The 27,035-nt window shown below is 40.2% G+C and overlaps 1 protein-coding gene across 1 annotated transcript in view; it reads left to right on the top strand.

The window, feature by feature from the left end:
* Window positions 1–3,051: 3,051 nt before the first annotated feature.
* Window positions 3,052–27,035, top strand: part of CCND2 (cyclin D2) — a 36,055-nt gene continuing 12,071 nt past the window's right edge. Inside the window, exons 1-4 of the mRNA XM_074269235.1 lie at window positions 3,052–3,504; window positions 5,335–5,550; window positions 10,448–10,607; window positions 23,973–24,118. Coding sequence (XP_074125336.1) covers window positions 3,310–3,504; window positions 5,335–5,550; window positions 10,448–10,607; window positions 23,973–24,118 — 717 coding nt within the window. The 5' untranslated portion in view covers window positions 3,052–3,309. The remainder of the gene's footprint in view (window positions 3,505–5,334; window positions 5,551–10,447; window positions 10,608–23,972; window positions 24,119–27,035) is intronic.

The raw sequence follows: 27,035 nt of genomic DNA, 5'->3' as shown, positions 1-27,035 counted from the left end.
GGGAAAAGAAATCACACAGAAGAAAACCTTGATCCCGAAGGGTATTTTTTTTTTAAACCTCAAAGTCAAACCCAAGCGCTTACTTTTTAGCTAAATGTACAAATAAACTTCTGACCCCCTCTCCAAAATGCGCTTTTATTTTTTTATTTTTATTTTTATTTTTTTTGCGCCATAGTGCCTTTTAATTTATTTTTGTTTTTGTTCTTAACGCTACGTTTTAGCCTCGTAGACGGCTCATGTGGACAATCCCCTTCCCCCATGAAGATAAATTGGAGGCCGGAGAGCGATAGAGAGCGCTGCTGGTGTACGGGAGCAGTCGGTAATGGGAAGAAGAGAATGAAGAAACTTTTAAAGAGGCTTTCATGGACTTAGCCTGGAAGGCGGAATTTGCCCGAGCTAAGGATCTTAATGAATGAAGGATAGAATCGGGGATTTCTTTCTTGTCCCTCCACTCCCCTCCCCCTTTCTACTCAGCCTCCCTTTGCTGGTATTTCAAAGTCGGAGAGCGGGGGAAGGGCGGCAAAGCAGACTTAGCATCTTAGTCTACCCCCCCCCCAAGGCTCTAGGACCAGTCACCCCGCTTCCCTTCCCCGGGGGGAGTAAGGCCTGGGGGAATTGAGACTCGCTCCATCCCACCAAAGGGCTGCGAGGAGATCGGTACTTTCCATTTTCTTGCATAGAGATGGGGCAGGGACGGTGACCAGTTATCAAATAATGCAAAATATGAATGACACACAGCCGGGCTGGAAACTGCCCCCGGCTTCTGTCCCTGCTTACCCAATTACACATCTTCTTCCTCTAAAATGCGCCTCCCTCCTTCCTTCTCTTTCCAACCCCCCCCCCCCCCAACCACGGCTGCTTGATCTGTAGGTTAGGTGAAGTCTGAGTTATTTCTCAATGGCTTTCAAAAATAAGAGATGTTTATTTATCCGAAATGACTCAAATCCCCAGTCGGGAACTCCAAGCTGACTAAAATCAATAGTTTAAATGAGTTTACTGTATTCCTAGTAATACTTTATTCAAACCGAGGGTCATCTATGGCGCAGAACACTTTCAAGTTTGCAAGTTGGGTTTGCCCGGGGAGCTTTTGAGCTTTTTTTCATTTCTGCAAAATTAATGGCTTCCAATGAACAATCACGCCTCCCTCCGCTCCTGCCTCCCACAGCGTACACGGGATGCCGATTCTTTCCCTATTGATTAGCTCTGAGGGTGCCTCCTTCCTTTCCCCAGCCCCCTCTCCGCTTCTCGCCAACTTTGCTTTCTTTTGATATAGAGGGGAATGCTTCCTACTAAGAAAAAAAAAGTAATCTGCCCAGTAACATTCAGCGCGCAGTAGCAAGAGTCTCGGAGCTATTGGCTATGCAAATAGAGGGAGGGGAGAGACAGCTCCCCAAACTCTTACTCACCCTTTTAAAGTGATATGCCCCCTCCCCTCAACCATCCACCCCTTCCGCCCCACCCTCCTTTAAAGGGGCTGAATTAATTACTTGTACTTCGGATTTTCTCCATTTCTACCTACTCTCAGTTGTTCCACCTCTGGTCTTCATGAAAGTCTCATGAACCAGATCATCCAACCTTCACCGCCTCCACAGCACATCACCTTCTCCACTCCCCCTCCCCTTTGCTTTCACATCTCCCTTTCTCCAGTCCCTTGTCATTAAGGCTTGCAGAACTTTTTAACTCAGTAGATCGGGGAGGAGAAGAACCCAGCAGTGCCCGGTACCCCCCAGCACGTGCTGAGTGCCCAAAGGGCGTGGCTGGGAGAGAGCGAGGGAGACATCCCATCCTCCTAATATTAGATGCTAGGGGATTCTAGGTGGAAGAGAAGAGCCGTGACCTAGAATCAGGGTCCGGGAGTTTAATAACTAATTAAAAGGAAAACGACGTCTGCCAGCGATGCATCCTGAGAAGCAAGTTGGATGCACGCAAACTGACAGCGGAGACCGTCAGCTATGCGCAGAGGGGTGGGGTGGGGGAGGGGAGCTAAATCTAATCAGTCCCCTCCTCCACCTCCCCTCTATTTCCTAGAAAGCTGTATCTGTGTGGTCAGGCCCTGTTCAGAAACCTCCGGCTGCTTCTCCGCAGATAGAGGCAAAGTCAAGCTAGAGGGGCTTAAACTCCCGAGTGCTTGCTGCTGGGGAGCCCCTGGGTTTCCTTCAGGCCTAATGCCAGACTCCTCTTTCCCTACCTTACCCTTCCTTATCCTTATGATCCCCATCCTTTCTAACCAGTGGCTTCATGTCCCCCCACCACACACACACACACACACACACACACACCCTAGGGCAGAACGCTTCCCTCTAGGAGTTCCTGTCTGCTGGGGGTGCATCCACCCACCCTGGAACCGTCCCCCTTCCTCTTCCTTCTCTTGCTAGTCTAGAGGAAAGGAAGGTGGTTTCTGCGAGCGCGCGCGCGGGACTCGGAGGGGAGGCGGGGACGGGACATTGTATTCTGAGCACTTTTAGCTAAAGTGCTCTGAAAGAAGTTTATCTGGAGCACAGGCGAGGCCGGAGCCTCAACCCTATCCAAAGCTAGACATGCAATTTTTTTTTTTTCCAAATAAACTCCCATTTTTCACTTAAAGATCAATTTCAAAATTGTCCACTCCCCCTCCCTTGCATACATCCTTCACTATGCAAGCATCTGGAGAAAGATACAGGAAAGCCAAAGGGAGCATAGGCAGGGTTTTATTTGGGGAAATGGGAATCCTCCCACCCCCACCCAGACGTACACTGCACTAAGACTTTTGGGACATTCTGTAGGACACAATTCATTGAAAAAGTGGAGGAAGGAGGTGAAACGGGAAGCTGTCATTTTTTATGGGCTACCCTGTACGTGGGCCCCTGGTTCCTTTTTGCTAGAGCGGATAGAGGGAGAGGGCAAAGGAGAAAAGAAAAGGGGTGGGGGGAGCGTTTGATGTTACATCTCACCAGCTGCTGTTCTCCATAATAACGAGAGGGGAAGGGAGGGAGAGAGGCTGAAAGAAGGAGCGGAGGAGGAACTAGGGGGAGGAGAGGGAGGGAGGGAGGGAGGGGAGCTAACTGCCCAGCCGGCTTACGTCACTGCCTCCTCTGCAGGAGGAAAGAGAGCCTAAGACCAGAAAAGTTTGAAGGGAGAGCAGGAGTGAGTGGAGCAGCTCTCTTACAGCCTCTTCCTCGTTTACCCATCTTGCTTCCCTCCCTTCGCCCCCTCCCTTCTTTTTGTAAAAGAAGGAGGTAAGGACTCCCACCCACCCCCCAAAACCTTTTCTAGTCTTGAGGAAAAGGAGGGGGGCGGGGAGGGAAGAGAAGTAGATTCCTCGGGAACGTCATGGAGCTGCTGTGCTGCGAGGTGGACCCCATCCGGAGGGCCGTGCCGGACCCCAGCCTCTTGTTCGATGACCGCGTTTTGCTTAACTTGCTCACCATCGAGGAACGCTATCTACCCCAGTGCTCCTATTTCAAATGTGTTCAAAAGGACATTCAGCCCTACATGAGGAGAATGGTGGCGACTTGGATGCTGGAGGTTGGTCTGGACCCTCCCCGCGGAAACCTCTCCCCCCCTCACATCCCCTCCTCTATTTCGGGGATCTTGAGGGGCTGAGACCTCGGAACTTTTGCACCGCGCACTCTTAACCTAAACTCGGTTATTCCGCGCGCGCCTCTGCTGGACTCGTGGCCTTTTTTATGATCTGCGCGAGGCAGGATTGGGGGCGGGGGAGGAGGGAAAATGAGGGGACTGGCCCGAATCTGGGTGAGATCTGCAGCGGTGGGGTGGCGGCCGAGAGGGGAAGGCTGAGGGCTTCCGAGCCTGCCCGCGTGTGCAGGTTCGCATGTGTTCCCCTGCTTCCAGCCCCCAACCTGCGGAGGCTGCTTTCGGCGTGTCTGTGCAGCGTGTGTGTATGTATGTATATATGTGTGTGTCCGCGCGCATGTGTACTTTGTATGCGTGTATGGCGATGTGAGCAGAAAAGTTGCAAAAAAAAATGTAAAAGCCAATTTATCCCAGCCCCAAGTCTCCGCATGCGGTCGGGGATCCACTGTTGGCACTGAAGAGTGGGCTGGGGGAGGGGGAGCGGAGAAGGAAGAAGGGCCGGCAATTAAAGTAGCCCCAAACTCTGAAGAAAATAGGGGGGCAGAGATGACCCCCCACACACATACCCTTTCTCCTCCCCCACCCAAATCTTTGCCCAGTAACTTTCTCAAAGTGCCCACGTATGCATAGCCTTGGACCTGCCATGGTTTCGCCATGTTGCTTAGCAAATTCGGCTTCAAGAATCTTGAAATTACCACTGGATCTTCAGAAGACCTCCCTCGTGACCCCAGTACCCCTCTTCTGCCTTTGTACTCTGCCCCCAGTCCCACATCCCTAGAAGGATTACTTAAGGAGTTCAGTTACTTAAGAGTTTGTTTCCTGCGGAGATTTGGGTGGGGTGAGGAAGGAAAGGAAAGGGGTTCAGGACACCCCTAAAACAAGTAAGACGGTGGCCCACCCTCAGTTGCTCTTTAGAGCAACCCCATTTCTCCACCCCCACTACCTTCCCTTGCTCTCATCCTTGTGGGGCCCAGCAGGACATAGCGGTCACTTGCTTTCTTAACTGCTTGTGAGCGAGTTGGACCTCTGTAAGAAACATTCTAAAAAGCCGGAATAAAAATGTCTAAGCACCCCCAACAAACAAATTTGGAAAGCCGGAACCCTTCTTGGGGTTTTAGTGCTGAAATGGCTCCTCTAGAATTATTCCTCGATTTTTAGTAAATTTTTGAAACGGCCACGGCCACTTCTCCGACTCTGCAGCTGAGACTGCGACATTTCTTCCTCTCCTCCCTTCCCCCCTTTTCTCCACCCCCACCCCCACCCCACTAGCAACTACTGGATCTCGGAGCCACGATTTCCCACCGACACCACCCTAAGCATTTTTTTTAGTTATATGGAATGATAGAGGAAAGGTCCTGAGGTTTGATTATGTCCAAGTACTGCCCACCAGTTGCCTGGGTAATTTTGATTTTATTTTTCAATATGAAGAAATTTTTAAAAAAAGAGTGAGAGCCAGCGAAAGAAGTATGTAGCAAGAGAAAGTGGGATGGGCAAGCTACTGCTTATTCCTTTGACTTGGGGATTTTATTTAATTCATTTCTTTTTTTTTTTTTTTTCTTTAATGGAATCGGGATGTCAGATACCTGGTCAGCTGTCTATAACTTCCTGTCTCTAATCTTATAACTCCATCACATCCGCAGCCCTCCCCATCCCCTAAAATAAAATCGTTTGAGTTGGTTAACTATATTCTGGTTCTCCCTCTTTATCTCCCACACTCTCTTCTCCCTTCCCCCAACCCCCCTTCCTATCCACCCATTGTAGGTCTGTGAAGAGCAGAAATGCGAAGAAGAGGTTTTCCCTTTAGCCATGAATTACCTGGACCGTTTCTTGGCTGGGGTGCCCACTCCTAAGTGCCGTCTCCAACTTCTGGGTGCTGTCTGCATGTTCCTGGCCTCTAAGCTGAAGGAAACCATCCCCCTCACGGCAGAGAAACTGTGCATTTATACAGATAATTCTGTCAAACCCCAAGAGCTGCTGGTAATTAATGCCTCCTCCTTCCCATTCTGTTCAGCCCCTTTCCTAGATTCTTGCATTTACTATAGCTCTTTAATACTGCTGTCTTTCTCTTTTGTGAGTGATATCTCTATCAAGAAAAGAAGGTATAAATATGGATTGTTTAAATTTATTCTTGTATATCAGTATCTATTTGGTGAGAGATAGGAATGACAGGAGCCTGCTTGCTGATCTACAGACTGAATTTGATCTTTAAATGCTGAGAAAATAATAATCTAACTTTTCTAGATGGGAATCTGACCTGATGTAGACTTAAAACTCAAAGAGACCTGGGAGGTGTTCTCCTCAATCCACCTCCTCATTTTACAAATGAGGAAACTGAGGCATGCAATGATGGAGTAACTTGCTCAGGATACAGGTGTTACTAAGTAACTCTGAGCTGGGACTATGTATCATTCCAGTAGTTGATTTGGTTTTTAGCATCTCTGAAGTAATAGACTTTTTTAGGGGCAAGATTTTTTTTGCACCAAGTTTGGAAGAAAAGGAGAGAGTTGGTAGGTTACAAGCAATGGCTCTGGTTCGATCCCTCCTTTCTGGGTTTATTAGGAAATATCCCCTTCTTTCATTCTACCCCCCAAACCTTATAAAGAGAGATGAAAATTTTCCCTCTCCCTTTTTATACAGAACAACCCCTCTCTTTTCCTCTGAAGCTGTCTCTTATAAACCAGGGATTGGAGTAGTAGTGTCTATATGTTCCATCTCTAATCTACATAGTGACCATGATCTATAAAAAAGTGGTTGGGGCTCTCTTAAGGAAATTACATTAACTGGTAAAGGGGGCTGTTCCTATGGGCGGTGCTGCCATCTAATGGCAGAAATTCATAAACCAAGAGGTAGGAGGAAGGATTTGCCAAGGGGTATATAGACAGCCACAGTGAATGACTTCACCTTTGAAACACTGCCAAATTTCAGCTGCTTCTCTGAGGCTGAAGAAAAGTGGTTTCCTCTAGAGAGATATCTCTTTTTAAAATTGTGCAAGAAAAAACTCTTGCACCAATATCCTTTTATAGAGCTAGAGGCTGGGGTTTCAACCTAGCTTTGTAGTCAGTAAGACCTCAGGATTTCGCCAGTTTCCAAAAATAGTCGAAGTTGACTTTGGAGCTTATAGAGGGGAAACTGTAGGGTTTGGGGACCAGGCTATTATTCTGTGGGCAATGGAATGTGCCCATATCAATTCATAAGAGCCGGAAGAAAGATGTCAACATCAGTGACAGCTCCATTCATTTCAACACACTGGCAAATTCAGAAGTCATGTGTTTGATTTAACAAATATTCTTTAATCATGTCCTTTGTGCAAGACACCAGACTAGTGGGTCGGGCTTACATTCTGTATAGTGCCTTGAGATTCAACATGCAAGGCATTCTGCTTGCTTAGGACGAATGTAGAGATCTTCAGTTAAGGGCAAAATCAATAGGAAAATAGTATGATCTCTGACTTCACAGAACTTGCAGTCAGTGGGGTAATGAAATGTATTCACAAATAAATATAATCTATTGAACTTGAACTATGATATGCAAGACATTTTCATAGTTCCCTGAAAACCTAGACTGGAAGCTTCCTAGGATTAAGTAGTCATCTTTAAATGCTTTGATACCATTCCCCATTCTCCTATCATAGACAGCTAATTTTAATGCTAGAAAAGGAATCTTGAGCATTGTGGGTTCCAAGTCATTTTCTAGATGAAGAAATATGTGTGCCAAGATTAAAGAGCTAGTTAGTGGGAGGGGGGGGAGTGGGAGGAAATAATACCAAAGCTTAATTTTCCAGACTAAGAAATTAGGACAATATTTTGAACAGCCTTTAAACTGAACAAGAAAAAGAGAGTTGAATTTCTTAGGACAAATGGGAGAGTATTGGGTTTTCTCTCTTTTCCTTCTTTTTGAAGAAATCCTCTGGCATTTTTTAATTCCAGCTGTTATATCCTTTTTAGTCTGTTTCACCTTGGACAAAACTTCCTAAAGATGCTCAGTGAGGACTGATCTTTAAGGGAACTGATGGTGCAAAACCTAGAAGATCTGATATTTGCATGCTTAGCCCTTGGACAGAATAATAAAGGCAATCTTATCAAAGCAGAAGGGAGAACTAACACTAATGATGGGAATAAGGATACAAAAAAGAGCTTTAGCAAGAATGTTGAGTCAAATAATGACTATTAGAGTTAATTTTTTAAAATCTGTTTTATAAGTACAAGATGGGGTAGTTGTGGCTAGATAGCAATCCATCATATAAAACCAAATCTTGAGGTTTTGTACTCTGCATGTTCAAAATTCATCTTTATTGTGATATAGCAGCCAAAAAAAAGGTTGGTTTTGGCATATTAAGAGAGGTATAATCTCAAGGATTAGGGAGGTAAAAGTTTCTCTGTATTCTGCCCCGGTCAAAGTATTTGTAGAGTTTTGTATTCAGTTCTAGACACTACATTTTAGAAGGAATATTGATAAGCTGGAGAGTGTCTTGTGAAGAAGAGCCAAAATGGAGAAAGTCCTTGAAGTGATGAGGGGAGGTATCTTGGAAAATAAATGACTTAGTAGATACAAGAGAGTAATAACCAAATGTTGGAAGGAAACTTATGTGGAAAATAGAGTGGCCTTATTCAGTTTGGTCCTGAATAGTAGAACTGTGAGCAGTGAATGAGAGTTTGAAAGTATCAAATAGAAGGTTGATACTAGGCAACACCAAGAACTGAAGATATCTCAAAATAGAAGGGACTCCCTCAAGTAAGTGGGCATCTAGGTGGTACAGAGAACAGAACACTGGACCTGGAATCAGTAAAACCTGATTTCAGATGTGACCTCATATATTTGTTGAGTGTATGACCCTGGACAAGTCACTTAATCCTATTTGCCTCAGTTTCCTTATCTATAAAATGAGCTAGAGAAGAAAATGGCAAACCACTATGGTGTCTTTGCCAAGAAAACCCCAAATGGGATCATAAAGTGTTAGACATGACTGAACAACAACAAACTTCAGGAAGTAGTAGATGCCCCTTCATTGAAAGACTTCAAGCAGAAACTAGATATCCATTTGGGGTATTATGTTATAGAAAAGGGATAGGTTGGACTCTAAAATCCTTGCTAAATTTGAGATGATGATTCTTTGATCTTCAAATTATGCCATCTGAGAAAAAAATAAGTATGCCATTTTTTGCCATTGCCTAAGAAGTACAATCAGACTATTGCAAGATGCAGGTTGCCATGGAGCAGGGTCAAGGAAGATTATTTCAATCTTCATTTTTCCATGAGGAATTAAATTATAAACTTCACTGACACAGACATTAAAAATAAATTTTTACAGAAGGACCACAGCGACCTTGGCACTATCTAACTGTTAGTTAAGCTTTCTAGGTGGACAAACAGCAGCATGGGATTTGGGACAAAGAGAAATAGAATCTTGGCAAAGAATAAATATCAGGGAAATACGCTCCCTAGACTTGCCAAGAATTTATATTTTTAACAAAAGAAGAAAGTCAGTAATTTTAACAGTTTAAACATTTAGAGGCCATCTACTCCAACTAGTACCTGATATAGCAAGGTAATAGTAGAGAGCTTTGTGGGTCTTAAATGTCAGCTATTGTTAAACAAGATTACTCTTCACACTGTCCCAATGAGTGGTCAACCTGCCTCTGTTTGGAAATCTCAAGTGGTAGAGGACCCAGTAATTCTGAAGACAATCTATTTCACTTAGATAGCTATAATTGTTAGGGTTGGGTTGGAGGGGAGGGTGTTTTGGGTTTTTTTGTTTGCTAGGTTTGTTTTGTTTTTTTTTTTTTGAAAGATCCAGTCAAATCTACTTTTCTGTAATTGTTACGTATTGCTTCTCTTTTTGCCTTTTGGGTTCAAGCTAAACAGTCCAATTCCCTTTTCCATATAATAACTTTCCTATTACTTGATGCTAACTACCCTATCTATCAAGGCCTTTCCAAGCTCAATTTATTTCATTTATTCTGGTTTGTCATTTTCTCTGTCCCTATAGCTTACTATGGTCACACTATAACTTATCAGTATGTCATCCCTAAAATGGGACATCCAGAACATGATGCAGTACTCTGGGTATTGTCTGCCTACCTTCTGTGGTAGGCATTCCCTCTTTTAATACAGCCTAAGATATTGTTCATTTTTCTTGTTATTATAATGCATATATATATATATATATATATGTATATGTGTGTATACATATATATATATATATATATATGATTTATTCTTATCTTCCCCATTTAGTATTTGTGAAATTGTTCTTTTGAACCCTCGATTAGGATTTTACATTTATTTCTATTTTAACAAATTCAGCCCTGCATTCTATATACAATCAAGATCATTTTTGGATTCTGACAATCATTGAATATTTTATATTTAATCTTCCTCCAAATCCTACCTTTTTCAAGGCTTCACACAAGTGTTATCTCCTAACTATCCAATATTGCTGATAATTTTTGGTACATGTCAGCAGTAGAATATAAATCTTTCACAGTACCTTGTATATAGTAAGCATATAAATTAAAATTGACTCCCTTCCAGCTTTGTGTCTATGTCACCTGTAAATTTGATAAGTCATAGTGTAGTCCCAGGCAGATTTCTGATAGATGGCACTAGAAATCTCTTTTTGTATTAACCATAAACCATTTCTTACTACTTCCTACTGTAAGTAAGATGCTACCTGAATTTGCATTTTACTCTTCTAATAACACGAAGAGGTTCCCCACTACAAGAGAGTCCCACAAAACAATTAAGCTATGGGGAGAAGAGTTCAAGTCTAAAATCTTAGCAGTGATTTAATGCCATTCACCAGCATCCCTTGCATCTCTCTTTCCAATATATTCAGATTCTATTCTTTTTTTTTTCCCCCTTTCTTTCCCCCCAGGAATGGGAATTGGTGGTATTGGGCAAGTTGAAGTGGAACTTGGCAGCTGTGACCCCTCACGATTTCATCGAGCACATTTTACGGAAGTTGCCCCTGCCGAAAGACAAGCTGCTTTTGATCCGAAAGCATGCACAGACATTTATTGCTCTTTGTGCAACAGGTAAGGGTAGTTTTCTGGTTCTCACGGGTTAGAGAAGACTAAGAAATGCGAGGTGGGGGCCACACTTTGGTAGGTTCTAAAGGAAAAGTTCACATAAACCTGTTTTTTAATTGTTTAGAACAATTTTGTATACATGTTTCCATGCCATTTTCCTTAACCTGAGGTTCCCAGACCTCTTGGAGGTTTTTGAACTTAATTAGGAAATTACTAGACTATCCTCAGTTTCATTGCTATAATATTTAATCTTTTGAAGGAATGCATAGTTTGGAGATAAGCTGAAAAGAAATTGAGGAGTGAGTTTAAATGTAAGTTAAAGGAATAATGTCAAAGTATAGATCCTCCTATTTTTATAAAGGAGAATAGTGGAAGTCTGGAAGAATATAATTAGCTGAGTTTTCTCTTCCTCCTTGGGTGAACACTGCACTATCTTGATTCTTGGCATTGTAAAAATAGACTCAGCAAGCGCATTCTTTATTTTAAAATATTTCAAACTCGTGTTATATTTAGCCACATTTGATGGTTGGTTCTCTTGGACCCCCTTTTCCCTCAGTATCTAAAGAAAGTAGAGGTGAAATGGAACAGAATATCACCTCTCTGAGTGAAAATCTTCCCTTTGTTTAGTATTTCTTTGTGGTAGGTTGCATTTAGTACCTGAAGCCCAGCCTTCCAGTGGAGGAGTGTGACTTGGAATTGAGTTAGTTAAAGCATCACTTTACCTACAAAATACATATGGGCAGACCTGCCTGAGGAGATGGACATTCAGCTCAGTCTGGACACAGAAGAGAGTTGTATAGCTATCTGTATTTTAGGAATTAATTTCTGTGATACTTAGAGCTAGGGTTCTTAAACATTTTTGTTATAGCCTCTTTGAGTATTCTAGTGAAGCCTATGGACCCTTCTCTGAATAATGCACAAAATAAATTACTTAGGAGTACAAAGGAATCCAAAGGTTAGTAAAATTAAAGTGTAAATTTTCCTAATTAAGGTCAAAAATCTCCAAGAGGTCCGAGAACCTCAGATTAAGGAAAATGACATGGAAACATATATACAAAGCAAATTACATATGGGCTAAGTGGGAAATAATTGACAGAAGGAAGGCATTGGAATTAAGAAGGCTTGGTGAAGGGACTTAAAGGAAGTCAGGAGATGGAGGATTGGTAGAGGAATTTGCTATACCAATCTAATCACTGAGCCAGTCAAAAGAAAAGGCTTATAAACATTATTGCTCTCCCAAAATCTAATGATTTCTTTTGTCTTTTTCTTGTATGATATGGACTTTGGAATGTAGCTTTACAATCTCAGGTTCCCAACATTTCATTCCCTCATAGCCTAATGTATTTGATGCAGAATATATGCTATATGTTTAGGTTGAAAGGCGGTGACTTCTGTTCCAGTAATCTCACTGGTCCATTCTGAAAACCCCCGACAAGCTAGACTGAACCATCTTTTTAGACTAAATGATTTTCCTCCTTCTTCTTTTCTGCTTTCTGGCTTCATCCATAGAGGTCAATCCCTCCGTGACTCATTATTTTGTTCTCCTTAGGTCCTGTCCTTCCTTTCCTCTTTGTTAATCATACAGCACTGTGGGGGTGAGGTTAACTCGTCCTTTCTCTGATCCTACCATGGCTGACCCCAGTTTCTAAGCTCCCTCACTGCCTAGCTGTTGGGAGCCAAAGAACCATTATTGTCCTTATATCCTTACTGACTTTTTTCTAGAATAGATCCTCTTCTATTTTGACCTCTGCAAATCACTGAGTCTTAAAATGAGTTTTCTCATGTATAAAAATGAGGGAGTTGAATTACAAGATCAGTAAGGTCCCTTCCAGGTTGAAATGCTATAATCTCTATGATTGCCGGGAACAGAGCAATTTCCCCATAGGACAGGCCCCCTTAATTTCACACCTATCCTAAAATTCAGCAGTCCTTTCCTGGCTTCCTTAGCTAGCTGATTACACTTAACTCTTCATCAGAACTAAAGACCATAACCTATTGAGTCAAAACAATAGATTCAGTTCAAACAGAACCTACTGTGAGAAATACCAAGCAAAATGTTTTGCCCTCAAGAGAGTTTTTTGTTTCTTAATAAGAAAAGGACATAAACAGGAAAAGACCTATTAGGAAGTATAAATACTGTGCAAACTGAGTATTTAATTAGGTAGGATTAATCTCAGAAAGCCTCATAGAGAGAAAGCTTATTGGGTATGAAAGTAACCATATTATTATAGAGTTTTGACTTAATTGTCTTAATACTTACTATGCAAGACTTACACAGATATGTCCCAGACCTGGATTAAGGGCTTACAGTCTAGGGTGTTATCAGGGAGAAACTAAGGTCTCGGGATATTAGCTTTCCATGATTTTAGCTCTTGGGATTAATGGATATATGAATATATGAGCCCTTAGCACTATGCTTTGCATATGGTATCTGGGGTGCAGGAACCACACACCTGCTAAGGTTCAGGTAAATTATATATCAAGACCTAGACCATTTAACAAATCCATTCTTTTCCTCTTGCTCTTGTGTCTTTCCTTTCCTCTCTGGTATATTAGGGGTAATGATCAATCACCAGCAAAATGGGGGATCTTCTGAGCCATTTGTTGACCTCAGAGCCAGTCATCAGGCCAGATCATGGGAATAGATGGCTGTGAAAAAGAACTGCTGGTGATTTCAATAAGTGGTGATAGAGAGAGTATATGTGTGTGAAAGGGCAAGATAGGGAAAATAACAGAGAGGCCAGAAGAAGGGGAGTGAGACCTTCCAGTGTATAGGATTTAAGAATAAGATCCTATCAGCACAAAAACTTTTTCCTTTCTTAATTGGGCCTGGCTTTAAATGACCATCAAGGTAGGTTTGACTTTTAAAGCACCTGGGTTCCTACTGGAATCTGACCCAAACCTCATGCCATCCTTAGATTTACCCTTGATGAATGAAGGCCCCTGGTAAAGCCAGTTACTTTTCTCCTGTAGAGTACATCCCCCCAGGAATTAAACAGTCAGCTTTTGGACTTCATAGTTCCAGATTTGGCAACAATAATAACAACTCAGATTTATATCACACTCATAAAGTGCTTTTATATATAATAATTGACTATCCTATGGATCATAGGTTTAGACATAGAAGGGAGCTGGGACTTATAGAATAAAAGAATCATAAGATTTTATTTTATTTATTTTTTTGAGGCTGGGGTTAAGTGACTTGCCAGGGTCACACAGCTAGGAAGTGTTAAGTGTCTGAGACCAGATTTGAACTCGGGTTTTCTAGAATTCAAGGCTGGTGCTCTATCCACTGCGCCACCCAGCTGCCCTGAATCATAGGATTTTAAACAAGAAAGGTCCTTGAACGTATCTATTCCAACCCACCTCATTTTACCAATAAGGAAACAAGCTCAAAAACATTGATTGGTTTTTCCTAAGGTCACACAAAAAGGTGCTAAGGATTTGAATCCAAGCCTTTTAACTCTAAATTCAGTATTCTTTCTTTAAAAACAAAATGACAAAAAAGAACATTTTAAATGACTAGAAATCCTAATTAAGGGCTTGGTGATTTTTGACTCCTTATGTCATGTTCCTAGCCATCCACTGAGAACAGAAGGACCAATGCCATCTCCTTTTGAACTCACCATTGGGAGGAAAGGAGAAGGTGATTAATACTCTTCCCAAAGCCCACAACACATCCTGCCTCACACCCCTTTTGGCACCACGATCCTGTCCCAGGCTTGCTTTGCCTTTAAAGCTTTTCATCCCTTATACAATCAGTGTTAACCTACTTATGGCATGTTTCATTGGAATTTTGAACTTCTAAACCCTATGATTCGAAAATAATATTCCCAGGAAGTCAGAAGCTGGGTAAGGATTGGGCCCGCCTCTTATTAGCCATGTGATCTCAGACCACTTAGTTCCCTTCTCTGGGCCTCAGGTTGCTAATCTGTAAAGCTGGAGGTTTGGACTCTAAAGCTCCACAGGCTGTAATTAATGTGCTGTTGTGATCCGAGCCTGTATAAAATGAACATCCTGGTTCTTCTCTTTCTTCCTGCCCCGACTTCTTTTTGTGCCTCTGAGTTAAGTTAGCAAAAGCTAAACTTGGATATCCACTTCTAGTCCTGCACTTGGAAGCAGGAGGAGAGGTCTATGTTAACTTCATTTGGGAGCCGGTGGTAAGGAGCATGGGACATTGGTCCTAGCTTTATTCTTTAGGCTTTGTCTTTCTCAAGGATGTGGTTGCTATTGCCTCCTAGTGGTTACATTGCAGAGCAGTTATGGCTGTCATTTTCTTTTCATTTGTATTTAATTTTAAAATTCAGTATCTTTTTGGATTGTAGAATTTTTGTAATTATTTTCTGAACAAGGATAATCATGTCTTTACCCTTTATTTGTATGGTCATAAAGACAATATATACTAACACTAATCCTAATAAAGGGTCCGAGAAGCATAGCATTTAACCAATGATCAGGTGTTTATTAAACATCTACTAAGTACCAGGGATGCCAATGCAAAGAATAAAATTATCCCTACTTGAAAGGATTTGAGTGTTTCTTGGTCTCAGAGAGAGACTTTCAACCAAAGTACTATCTATTTCTGTGGTGCTATTCTCTAAGAGATCACACTCTCTCCAGCTCTAAAGGGAAAATTAAAGTATTTTTTGGACTTCCTTTGCTGTTTGTTACAAGAACCTGGAGGAGGATCCTGAGGACAAAAAATGCTTGATTCTGTGTCCTGTCCAAAGTGACCTTAAGCAAATTGCCTAACATGCTATAAGAAGAAAGTCTGAGAGCCATCAGAATTGGGATTTTAATCATAGCACTACCATTAACTGGCCAGGTGTCCAATGGGCAAATTACCTTATCTGTGGGCTTCAATTTTTTCATTTACAAAAGGGAAGTTGTAGGGGATGATTGGGTTGCAGTGAGAATTTGATTCTGGAACTTGCACCAAATTGGTTGGATGGAAAGTACTATAGGAAATAAGAGTATTTGTTCTTCTAGCCCCTGGTATCTTTGACTTTCTATTATCAACATCTTTCTTCATCCCAGTCTTTTCAGTTGCCCTCCCACTAAAATTGTCTTATCATTAAGCATTTGCATTATGTGCAAATAAAAATCTAGCATCTTTACCCTCAGGAGCTCACATCTAATGGGAGATTTTGCATTTAAATGAATAGATACCTATAAGATCCATACCAATGGATTGGAGATGAGTCATGGGTTTCTTTTAGGTGCTGTCCTGGTCCTAGTAGAACCAGAGCTCCTTGAGAAAAGGTATTGTCTTCCTTTTCCATTTGCATTCCCAGCCTTTAATACTGTAGTTGATGCAAGGCTCAAAAAATTTTTTTAGATTCGCTTATTGGATGAAGTTAGGAATTCAGAAAGGAATAAAATCATTTAACAGTCAATTAATTGACATGGATTTAGAAAATGGATTGCTAAAGGACAGCACATAGATCAGGATGACCTAACTATATGGTTTCTTGGAGGAGAGTAAAAATGTAAAAAGACTGGCAAAATAATAAAGATGGCAATTTATTGCAAAGATTGCAATAAACTTCATATTTTTTGGTAGATAATGAATAGGTAGCCAATGGAGTTTGTTGTGTAGAAATGTCACATAATCAGACATACATTTAAGGAGGATTATAATGGCAACTATATGGAGAATGGTTTGAAATGCAGGGAAAACTTGGCATGGAGGTTAATTATAAGGCTATTGCAGTATCCATGCAAGAAATGATGAGGACTTGAGCTAGGATGATGGCTGTGTGAATGGAGAAGGAGATAGATGATGGTAAATGGTATAAATAAAATAAAATTTTAACTGGTTGGATACACATGTTAAGTGAAAGTGATGAGTCAAAGGTTCACTTGAATGACCCAAAGAGTAATGGTACCATCATTATTTTGGAAAATTAAGAGAATTTCAATGAGTTCTATTTTAGACATGTTGAGTTTGAGATTCCTCTACAACTTCTAGTTAGTATATGTCCACTTGGCAGTTGACAATGTGGGGACCAAAGCTTGAAAGAGAATTCTGAGGCTGGTTGTATAGATCTGAGAGAGATTTTCATAGATATAATACAATACATTGGAGCCGATGAAATCACTAGTTGAGATAAGAGAGAGAGAGAAGAGGGCCCAGGATAGAGCTTTGATTTAGTGTTATCACATGGATAAAGATCCTTAATAACAATAACATTAAGCAGTAGTCAAGATAGATAAAAAGTAACCCAAGAAAGAACAGTATCATAAAAATCCAAAGAGGAGAGAGAGAGAAGGTCAATGGTTTCAGGGGCAGAAGAGAGGCAGGAAAAATGAGGGCTTAGAAGAGAATGGTTACATTTGTTAGTTAATAGGTTATTGGTGAGAGCAGTTGAATAATGAGGTTTAAAGTCAAATTGCAAAAGGTTTAAACCAGAGAGGAAGTGAAGGTACCAAATATAGATGACTTTTTCTTCGGAGTTTAGTTGAAAGTGGAGAGATACAGGAGGATAACTATTGAATTAAAAAAATAAAGAGCTCTGAGCAAATGGTCTCAATTTTTTTTGGACTGCCTGGAAGTCACTGTGGGTCACAGTGGGTAAAATACTGGGCTTAGAGTCAGGAAAAACTGAGTTCAGAAATGGCCTTAGATGCTTACTAACTGTTTGACTGTAGGCAACTTGTTCACCTCTGTTTCACCATCTGTAAAATAGATGTAATAATAGTACCTACTTCCCAGGGTTGTTCTGAGAATCGAATGAGATAACATTTTTTAAAGGAATTAGCCCAGTGGTTGGCACAAGCTCTTAATAAAAGTTTGTGTCCTTCTAAACTTTCATTTATTAGTCACCCAAAAAGATGTGGGAGAAAAGTGTTTTAGAGGCCTGAGGGAATTGTGATGTGATAGTTAACCAATTGAAGAGATAATAATAATAATATGCCATAATTGCCTTGCTGTAGAGAAGACCACTGAAAGGATAGAATTAACATTCACAGTATGCCCAATCAGCATAGTTTCAAAGCATGAGAACATAGGGGCAAGGGTTTTGAAAGTTAAGGATATAATGTTGAAATGTATGCACCAGAAGGTCAAAATTGGAAAGGGAGTAGGAGAGGGAAGGTGATAGCCTGGGAAAGTACTAGGGTTGAAATGAGAATGGAGAGGGGGCTGCTAGGTGGATAGAGCACCAGCCCTGAATTCAGGAGGACCCGAGTTCAAATGTGGTCTCAGACACTTAACACTTCCTAGCTGTGTGACCCTGGGTAAGTCACTTAACCCCAGCCTCAGGGGGGGAAAAAAAAAGAAATGAGAATGGAGAACAGAATTAGGCATTTAAGGTGTAGGAAAATAAAAAATAATGAAAGATTTTGACTAAGTAAAATTATATTAGAGTTCATAACAATTAAAATACTTCTGGGTGGTACTAAGATCCAAGGTCATGACCAAATGATTAGAAGGTTCACAGTTGTCACCAACAATAGATGATGATAGTATAGTCTCTGAGTATGTGGAAAGCCTGCTTTGTGGTAAAAAGGAGGAGATCTGCCAAAAGGCCGGGAGATAGGACTGTACTTTTACAAATATTATCTCATTTTGTCATTATAAAACAACCCAAGGAGGGAGGTGTTAGTATTATTCTCAGATACAGATGAGAAAACTGAGGAGGGCAGAGAGTAACTGACCAGTCCATAGTCACACAACTGGTGCCAAAAGCCATATTGGAATTAAGGTCTTTTATGCTGTACTTACTATGCTATCTACTAACTGCCTAGATTTCTTGTAGTAAAATAATTAATAAGAAACTGAGAGCTCTCCTCTGTGACTCTGGCACAGATGTTCACTAAGTTGCTAGACCTTCCTAGCCTGAGATACTTAGGGTCCCTAAATTCACATCTTAAAGTTGGAATAGATCTGAAAGGAATCCAGTGTAACCCTTACGTGAAGTAAGAAGTGTTTGCCCCTTTTCAACTCTATATATGTTCATAAGAGATTCTTAACCTGAAGTTGATGAATTTGGTTTCTTTTGGTATGTTTTTTAAAAATATATTTTGATAACTCTATTTCAAGATAATGGATTAACTTTGTAATAAAATGTAATATTACATTTTATACATTTAAAAATTATTTGAGAAGGGGTTTGTAGGTACAGCATACTGCCAAAGGAGTCTGCCTCTCTTTTCTTACGCATGCACACACACTGAGAATCTTTGATCTAAAGAAATAGTAATGTTTCAATATAGATTTCCCAAGTAATTAATAGGAATTCCAGTTAATGAGTTCTGATGGCCTGAACTGATTAAAGCCTGAAAAATGAAGAAATTTCAGGAACGTGCTAAAGAATTCCCTATCTCCTTCCCTCAGCTCCTACAAAGATTTCTGCTCTTCTCCCAAAGGTAAATGGAAGGTAAATAAGGAAATTCTTCACCCACATATTGAGAGGGAACTGAGGGAAAGTCCCCTAAATTCTCTCTGGACTATTTCTATATACATTTCAGAAAGGTGAGAAATAGCAGCCATGTGCCTCCTTCCTGCCCTCCCAGCCAGCAGAAGAGGAGGTTTCTCCCTGAGACTCCCTAGAGATATGTAGCTGTACTCTGTAATCAACCCAGAAGAATTCTGTATCAGGAACCTCACTCTGACTCTAGAGATTTATAAAATATTTCCTACTATCATTCCCATTGAGTTCTCCTCTTTGGGAGGAGAAGTATTGAGAATAAGAATGGTTCCCTTCTTTGTATTTGGGTTCCCCACGGTTGGCATCTAATAAAATGCTTGTTGATTGCTTGGTAGGATGGGGTAGAGACATTCTTGAGCCCCCTTTCCCTTTGTATATACCCTTACTGGGTCCCCCCACACGTGTCCTGCCTTCCGAGTCTCGCTGGTATGGTTTACCCCTTCTCTCTATCAAATCCTACTCAAGTCCAGCTCTTCCACAAAATCTTCTTAGATTATTCCAGCTCACATTGAACTCTCTTTTCTCTGAACTCAACCATCTGAACTACCCCACAATTTATTACATCATCCCATTCTTTCTGACTAAGGAAGCTGCTAATATTAAGCTACTAGTTGGCACGTTGCCCAAGGCCCCTTGGAATGTTTCCATATGTCTGGCCTGTTTGAGGGTAGTTAATGTTGTCCTCCCTTCAGAGTCCCTATCTAGGGAATCACAGGTGAGAGTAAGGATGCTAAAGCAAGTTGGGGGCAGGGAGTTATTTTTCTTTCTTGAGACTATGCAGAGAACAAGAGCTATTGGGTTAGTAGGAGGCCAGGAAGCACTGTTGCTGAGCTCACAAGGGTTGCAAGCATGGTCAAACTAGATAATATTCATCAAATGCGTCACAACTGAAGGACTGATTTGGGTTTGTCTTGGGTATTGGATTAGTTTTTTTGGGAGAAGTGAATTTAAGTGAATTGCTATTATTATGAAAGACAATATAACTCCCCAGCAATCATCTAGGAAATAACTTATTTGAGGCTTTCTGGCTCAAGTTTTTAAGTATCTTTTTAAGATGCCCTTTTGATTGGGGCATCTTCAAATGGTATTTATTTTTGTGATTTTCTTGAGCCTAAGGTAAGACAATAAAATTTTACAAGTTGGATAAGCATTAAGTACTTTTTTTTTTCCAGTTGGAAAATTAGTGACAACCCCCAGAGCAAATGTATGTTAGAGAGAAAGCAGTAGAATCTAGATCCACTAACTCCCAATAGATTGTTCTTCCTATAACCACAAGACATCAGTCTCTGGCCAGTAAGTGGTAAAGCAGAATTAAAGTCTTAAATTTTTTGCATTGTTGGTGGAGTGGTGAACTGGTCCATCCATTTTTGTAAAATAATTCACAATTATGCTCAAAATTTTGTCTGTAAAACTGCATATATATACCCTTTGACCCAGAGATACCATTACTAAATCTGTAACCTAATTAGATCAAAGAAAAAGAGAAAAGATCTCTATCTATCTGTCTATATGTATAGCGCCTCTTATGGTGGCGAAGAATCAGAAACTAAGAGGATTCCCATTGATTGGGTAATGACTAAACAAGTTCTTAGAATATAAAAGTTGTTCATAGTCTAAGTTCAGTGTTCTTTCTCTTATACCATGCTGCCAGCCTGGGTGCCTTCACACTGCACATTGGCAAACTTTATGGCCTGTGGTGGTGGCCTTCACAGAACATTTCCAAGGATTCTTGACTCTTAGTCATTTCCTTGGCTCTTTTTCCATTTCCTGCCCTAAATCCCCTGTGGGTAGCCTGTCATCCAGAGAGCAAGTGAACATCTGTCCAGAGGTAACATAGGACTTTTTTTGGAGCTGGCTGTTGGTTGGAGCCCAGCAGTGCCCTGAACCACTGGAAAAATCTGCCCCAGCACCAGACAGTTTTCATTTTTCCCAACATAAGATTGACCACAAAGAAGCTGTACCAATCATTCAGCAAGCATTTATCAGACACCTACTGTGGCCTCCAGGCATTGTACTAAGGGCTGAGGACACAGAAAAAGGCAAAATAAGAGGTTCCCCCCCCCCAGTTCACATTTCTCTTGGGAATCAGAATATTCATACTTAGATTAGCAGGCATGAAACTGCTTTGTAGCTAACAGCTTAAATGTCCTCTTTGCAATCTTCCTCAGTTCATAAAAAATGCATTTGGATAACATGCTTCCTGCTTCATGCTTTCTCCAAATTTCCTTCCATACTCACCCTCCATGTATGCAGTTTTACTTCAATCAGTTAATTAGTGTGTAATTAATAGGAGTGACCATACAAATCATCAGTTTGTTACACAGTAAAGTCCAGGCATTTGTGAGCTTTGAAAGCCCCGGTTCTGGGGCTTGTGGCAGAAGCAAGAGAAAGGCCAGAGTTAGCTTCTCTTCTCCCTGCCCCCAGATGCTTCCAGCCGGAGGCCTCTGTCGGTCTCGGATGTCTGTCTCATTTGCATTGTGAATGACACAGAGGGGAGCTAACGAGGTTATTGGGCAGAGAAACATTCTCATGTGACCCATGTGGAAGTAGACCTACAGCAGAGCTAAATGGGGGCAGGGGCATTCTTTCATTCAGCTTGGCAGAGCAGAGTGGGAAGGAAACAGGTTAGGATGGTACAGTTTTTATCCAAGACTGTAATAAACCTTAAGGGGACAAAGAAGATGGAAAGGGGGAAAGACCCGCTGTCTAGATCAGTGTAGATGAAGCCACTGGGGACCCCTGTGTTTCCTGGCTAAGAGCTCATAAGAGCCTCATGGACTAGGAGAAAGAATATTAGCTTTGAAAAAAGACTTCTTGATTCTGAATCTGGGGACAGGTGGGTTCCCATCCTGACTCCCATATTTTCTCTTTGAGGTCATTTTGGTGAGCAAAGTACTTCTTTGGGGACCGTAATGCTTACATAAGGTTGTTGTGAGGAAAAGACCTTTTATATACTTGAAAATGTTTCATGACCTGGTATCAAAGTACAGAGGTAGCTGGAGCTTACATGTAAACCCTACCACTGATATTTAATATTGTTTTGATCATGGGCAAGTCACTCAACTCTGTAAGCTTCAATTTCCTTAACTGTAAAATGGGGATAATTCTTACCCTCACAACTACTGCTGTGAAGCTCAAATGAGGTAATATATGTAAATTACTATGTAATTCTATTATTTATTCTATTATTTATTTATCTATTATTTTTTCCCCCCTGAGGCTGGGGTTAAGTGACTTGGTCACACAGCTAGGAAGTGTTAAGTGTCTGAGACCAGATTTGAACTCGGGTCCTCCTGAATTAAAGGCTGGTGCTCTATCCACTGCACCACCTAGCTGCCCCCTATTTATCTATTATTTAATATAAAATACAAATATTACAAATAAGTAGATTAAAAATCATCAAAGTTTCAGAGTATGCTACAGACCTTAGTTTTTCTAGAGTAATTCCTTGTTTAGATAGAATAAGAGGTCTAGGACTTGGAGGAGTCATAATTTAGAAAGTTGCTAACTTGGGTTGTTCTTTAAAAACTCTCCTTTACCCTATCAGTAGCCTGACCTTAAAAATACTTAATCTCTGTGTAGTTAGGAATGTCGTTGTCTCCTCCCCAGCAAGTAGAATGAGTAAACTCCTTAAGAACTGGAGTTGGAGGCCTAGTGTCCTCGAAAGTTAAGTGGAGCTTTGTGCTTAATATTAAGCACTGAGTAAATGTTGAGTTCTGAATTAACTAAGAGTAAACCTTCTAGGAGTCTGCCCCTAGAATACTACTAACTGAGAAGTTGATAGGCTGTTAATATTAGGGAAGGAATATTACTTAGAAGACCTGCATTCCTTCATGAGTGAATCAATAAGAAATGATTTATTAAATGCTTAGCATATGTTAAGTAAAGGTCTAAACAATGGGAATACCCTGCCCTAAATGCACATTATAGTAAGGGCATATAATAACACATTATAGCTCAACATAGCTAATCAGCCATGCTTCAGTTTACACCTTAGCCATCTTACCCACTGATGCAACATCCCTTTCTCCAGCTCTGGAACCATAATTAAATCAATCAAATTAATATTGACACTGTTACTTGAAGCATGTTTCCAAACCAAAATCATCTTCCCTGCCCACGCTCTATACAGCAATCACTGCAAAAGGTCAGGAAACAGTGGATTCTGGTGGATTTTTTTTTTTCCAACCTCATTGGATCGCTAAATTCTATGACCAGCCAAACAGGACTTCTCTTAGTTCTTCACATGTAATACTCATCTTCTTTGTACTCGCCATTCCTCCCTGTGACTGAAATGCATGTGGATTCCTTAAATTCACTCCTAAATCCTCTTTTTTTTAAATTTAGACATCATTCTGCCAGAGTCTTTCCTGATTTTCAGCTACCATCCTCAATTGCTAGTAACCTCCATCCCAAACTACTTTGTACCTATTTACTTTATATTTAGTGTGTGTGTGCGCATACACAAATATATTTGTTTACATAATATGTGTATGTATAAAATAGAATATGCGTGTGTGTGTATATCATCTTTGCCATTGTCTTTTCATCCCCTTACCACTAACAGGGGACTGACTATACTGGTCACCAAGAAATATGCAAATTATTCACAGGATGAAGAAGTGAAAAGGACCCAAGAAATTGTTAACTGAAACTCTTTTTATATACAAGCCAGTTTTAAGACCCTGAGAAATGAAAAGATTTGTTTAAGGTCACACGGGGGGCAGATGCTCTTGGGTGGAAGGTACCTTTTGCATAAGGTTCCATTTTTGGCATGTGACACTCCCCTCCCAGTCCATCTTGTCCAATAAGGTCTCCATTGGGGATATATCTTTAATGAGTTTTCTACCAATATAAAACAATCTGATTTTAATATGTCATCTTCCCCCAAGTTCTTTCTATGTCCTAATATGTCCTTGCACTTTTTTCTTATGCACAGACTTTAATTTTGCCATGTACCCACCCTCGATGATTGCAACTGGAAGTGTGGGAGCAGCCATCTGTGGCCTTCAGCTTGACAGTGAGGACAACTCCCTCTCAGACCATCTCACAGAACTGTTGGCGAAGATCACGAATACAGATGTGGTAAGTAAGCCTCTCCCCCATCCCAAAAGGCTGGGAATTTCTCTTTTTCTAATAGAGGGAAATGAAAGTTTGGTTTTAATATTCACAAGTTGGATGGATTTCTTCCAATTTTTCTTTTAAAGATTGACATAGAAAGTGGTATTATTGAAATTTCATCTTTTATGTTTTAGAGTTGTGTTCTACTTCCAGAAAACTTAATGTATGTGTAAATATGAATCATCGAATCTTAGAGCTAGAAGAAATATATCTAATGTAGGCTAATCCCTATTCAGAATATGGACATTTTCTATAATAACCCAGACAAGTGGGCTATACAGATTCTGTTTGAATAACTCAAATGATGGGGAACTCATCACCTTTATATATGACTATTTACTAACTATATCTGACAAAATAGATCAGTTAATGAGTGATTTGTTCATTTCACAAAAGGCTTCCTTTAAAAAATGATCAGCCTTGTTAATACATACAATTTAATTTGCAAAAATATGAGTAATTCATAACCTTTTAGGAGCACAATTTTCCATTAAATTGACTTCCTCCAGGATTAGTTTAGAGTGCAGTGAAGCACAGTGTGAGAAAACCAGCAGGCATGGGAAACTATGCAGCCTGATTTTCAGTCTGATATATGGGAATCTCTTCAATATGGTTTAAGCAAAAAGAACTTATAACTGAAAACTCAAACTTAGGAGGCATGGTGATTGTCTTGTTGGGTGGCCTTGGATAAGGGATTCCTTCAGCTTCTTAGCTTCCTTACCTATTAAAAAAAGAGGTATCATTGTTATCCATTCAGTATCAAAGTGATAGATAAATTTTTTAAAAATTGATATTTCCTATTAAAATTCCACAGAATTCTTGTTGATTTTATAACTTTGTAAAAAAAAAAAAAACAAAAAAACAAAAAAACAAAAAAAACTTGATCAGCTACTCCTCAATGATTGATTCTAGCTGAAAGTCATCAAAAAAGTGAGGTTTTATTCATATACAACATTTGATATAACCTCCTAGGAAACATTCTCAGTTTGCCTTTTTTTGTTTGTTTGTTTGTTTGTTGCTGAGGCAATTGGTTAAGTGACTTGCCCAGGCTCACACAGCTAGGAAATATTCTAATGAAGATAGATCAAATGAATGATGAAGGTGGCTAAAGGAGGGCCTCCTCTGCTATTCTATCACTTTGAGAAAGTATCATCCAGAATATTTACTGCACAATGACAGGCCATGCTGTCTTTAAAATAATTAGGCTTTCAAATAATGGTTTTGTAAGTCTGTAGCATTTATATTCATGAGATTATATATAAAAGCTTAAGCTTGCACTAAAACTTTAGTAGACACATATACACACACAGGCACACAGAAGTGCTATGTAAAGTATAACTTCTTGTGTACAATGAAATGTTATATTATTGTCACCTACATCTTGTAGTGGGGAATAGTGCAAGGGCCTCCCACAAGGGAGTACATCAGGTCCAGTTTTTTGGGAACTTCACCCCAAAGGGGAAGATAAGGCTTTTCTTTTACACTCTGGTGCTTTAGGCTCATATCCTGGCACTCTAAATAAAATCTCTTAAGCATGTTTTGATTCCAAAATCTCCCCAAAAAGGATTAATAAAATCATTTCTTGAAGTTATTCATTGTACAAAAGTAGTAGAAATCAGCTTTCTGCCCCTCCACAAAATGCTAAAAAAAAAAAAAAAAAAACAGAACAACCAAAAAAACCTAATAAACCTGTATCAAAAGTTACTTTAAAACACAAACATTGTCTCTATTATTGAAGACCAGAAGATGAGAAAGACTTCCAAGAGGTTTATGTGACTATCCAGTGGCTTTTCAGGTTCTACATCTTCTGGTCAAATAGACATCCCCAGGTCTTCTGGAAGTGGTCACTTTCTCCTAAAAGAAAACTTAGCACTAGCACTAGATTCTCCCAAGAATAACGGAACTCCCAAGCTTAAGAAGTAGCTTCCAGAGCTATAGAAACCTCAATCTCAAGATCACTGTTGGATCACCCATATTTCAGAAAGGAAACAAAGTAGGACAGACAGCAAAATCCTCAAAGCTGGTCTCAGGTTCGCCAAAACAAGCACAGGTACTCCCTGTCATGTAAAACCACCATGCATAAATGGATGGTCCATAGGCTGCCTATTCAAGTTTCAAGTTGAACTTGAGGAAAAGGGAGAGCAAGAATGACAATTATTTCTTCTTTTAAAACTTGGTAAAGAGTGGGCAGTTCTTTCTGCTTGGTGAGCAGTCATCTTTAACATAGGTTCTAATTATGAGGACTCTCTGCTTGTGAGGTCAGGGCATATAGCCCCATTCAGCAGATCTTCATAATATGATTATAAACACTGATATTTTTTCTCCTTTGGTACCCCCAAAATGCTTTTTTTTTTTAGGGGGTGGGCTTTTGCTTTGAGCCCATATGAAGAAATGTGATGAATTACATCCCCTAAGGTCATGGAGGAAATCCAAATGGGCAATTGGAAAATGCTTTAGAATTTCTGACTATTAAGAACCATCTTCTCCAACACTTCATTTTAAAGATGGAGATACTAAAGTCTACAGGTGTGTAGTGACTTGATCAGACATGCACCTAGTTAAAAACAAATAGAATTAGAACCTAGTGGCCTAATTGCTTCCTGCTTAGTGCAGTGTGGGAATCATTTTGCTTCAAAGGTTAAGATACATAGTAGGGATTCTTAATTTGTTTTTTGTCATGGACTTTTTTTGGAAACATGATGTACAGTCTTTGGATCCCTTGTCAGAACATTTTTTTTAAATTTAAATTTATTTATTTAAAACTTAAATAGAAAAGGAAAAAAAGCAGAAAAAATTTACCATGTATACAACAGAATAAAAGAGAGAATGCAAAATACGAGATGATAAATTTCCAATTCAAGAAAGCCTATATAACAAATAT

The sequence above is a fragment of the Sminthopsis crassicaudata genome, chromosome 5 (assembly GCF_048593235.1).
Source record: "Sminthopsis crassicaudata isolate SCR6 chromosome 5, ASM4859323v1, whole genome shotgun sequence".
Lineage (NCBI taxonomy): Eukaryota > Metazoa > Chordata > Mammalia > Dasyuromorphia > Dasyuridae > Sminthopsis > Sminthopsis crassicaudata.
Note: the sequence above shows the minus strand (reverse complement) of the source record. Positions and strands in the feature narration are given on the sequence as shown.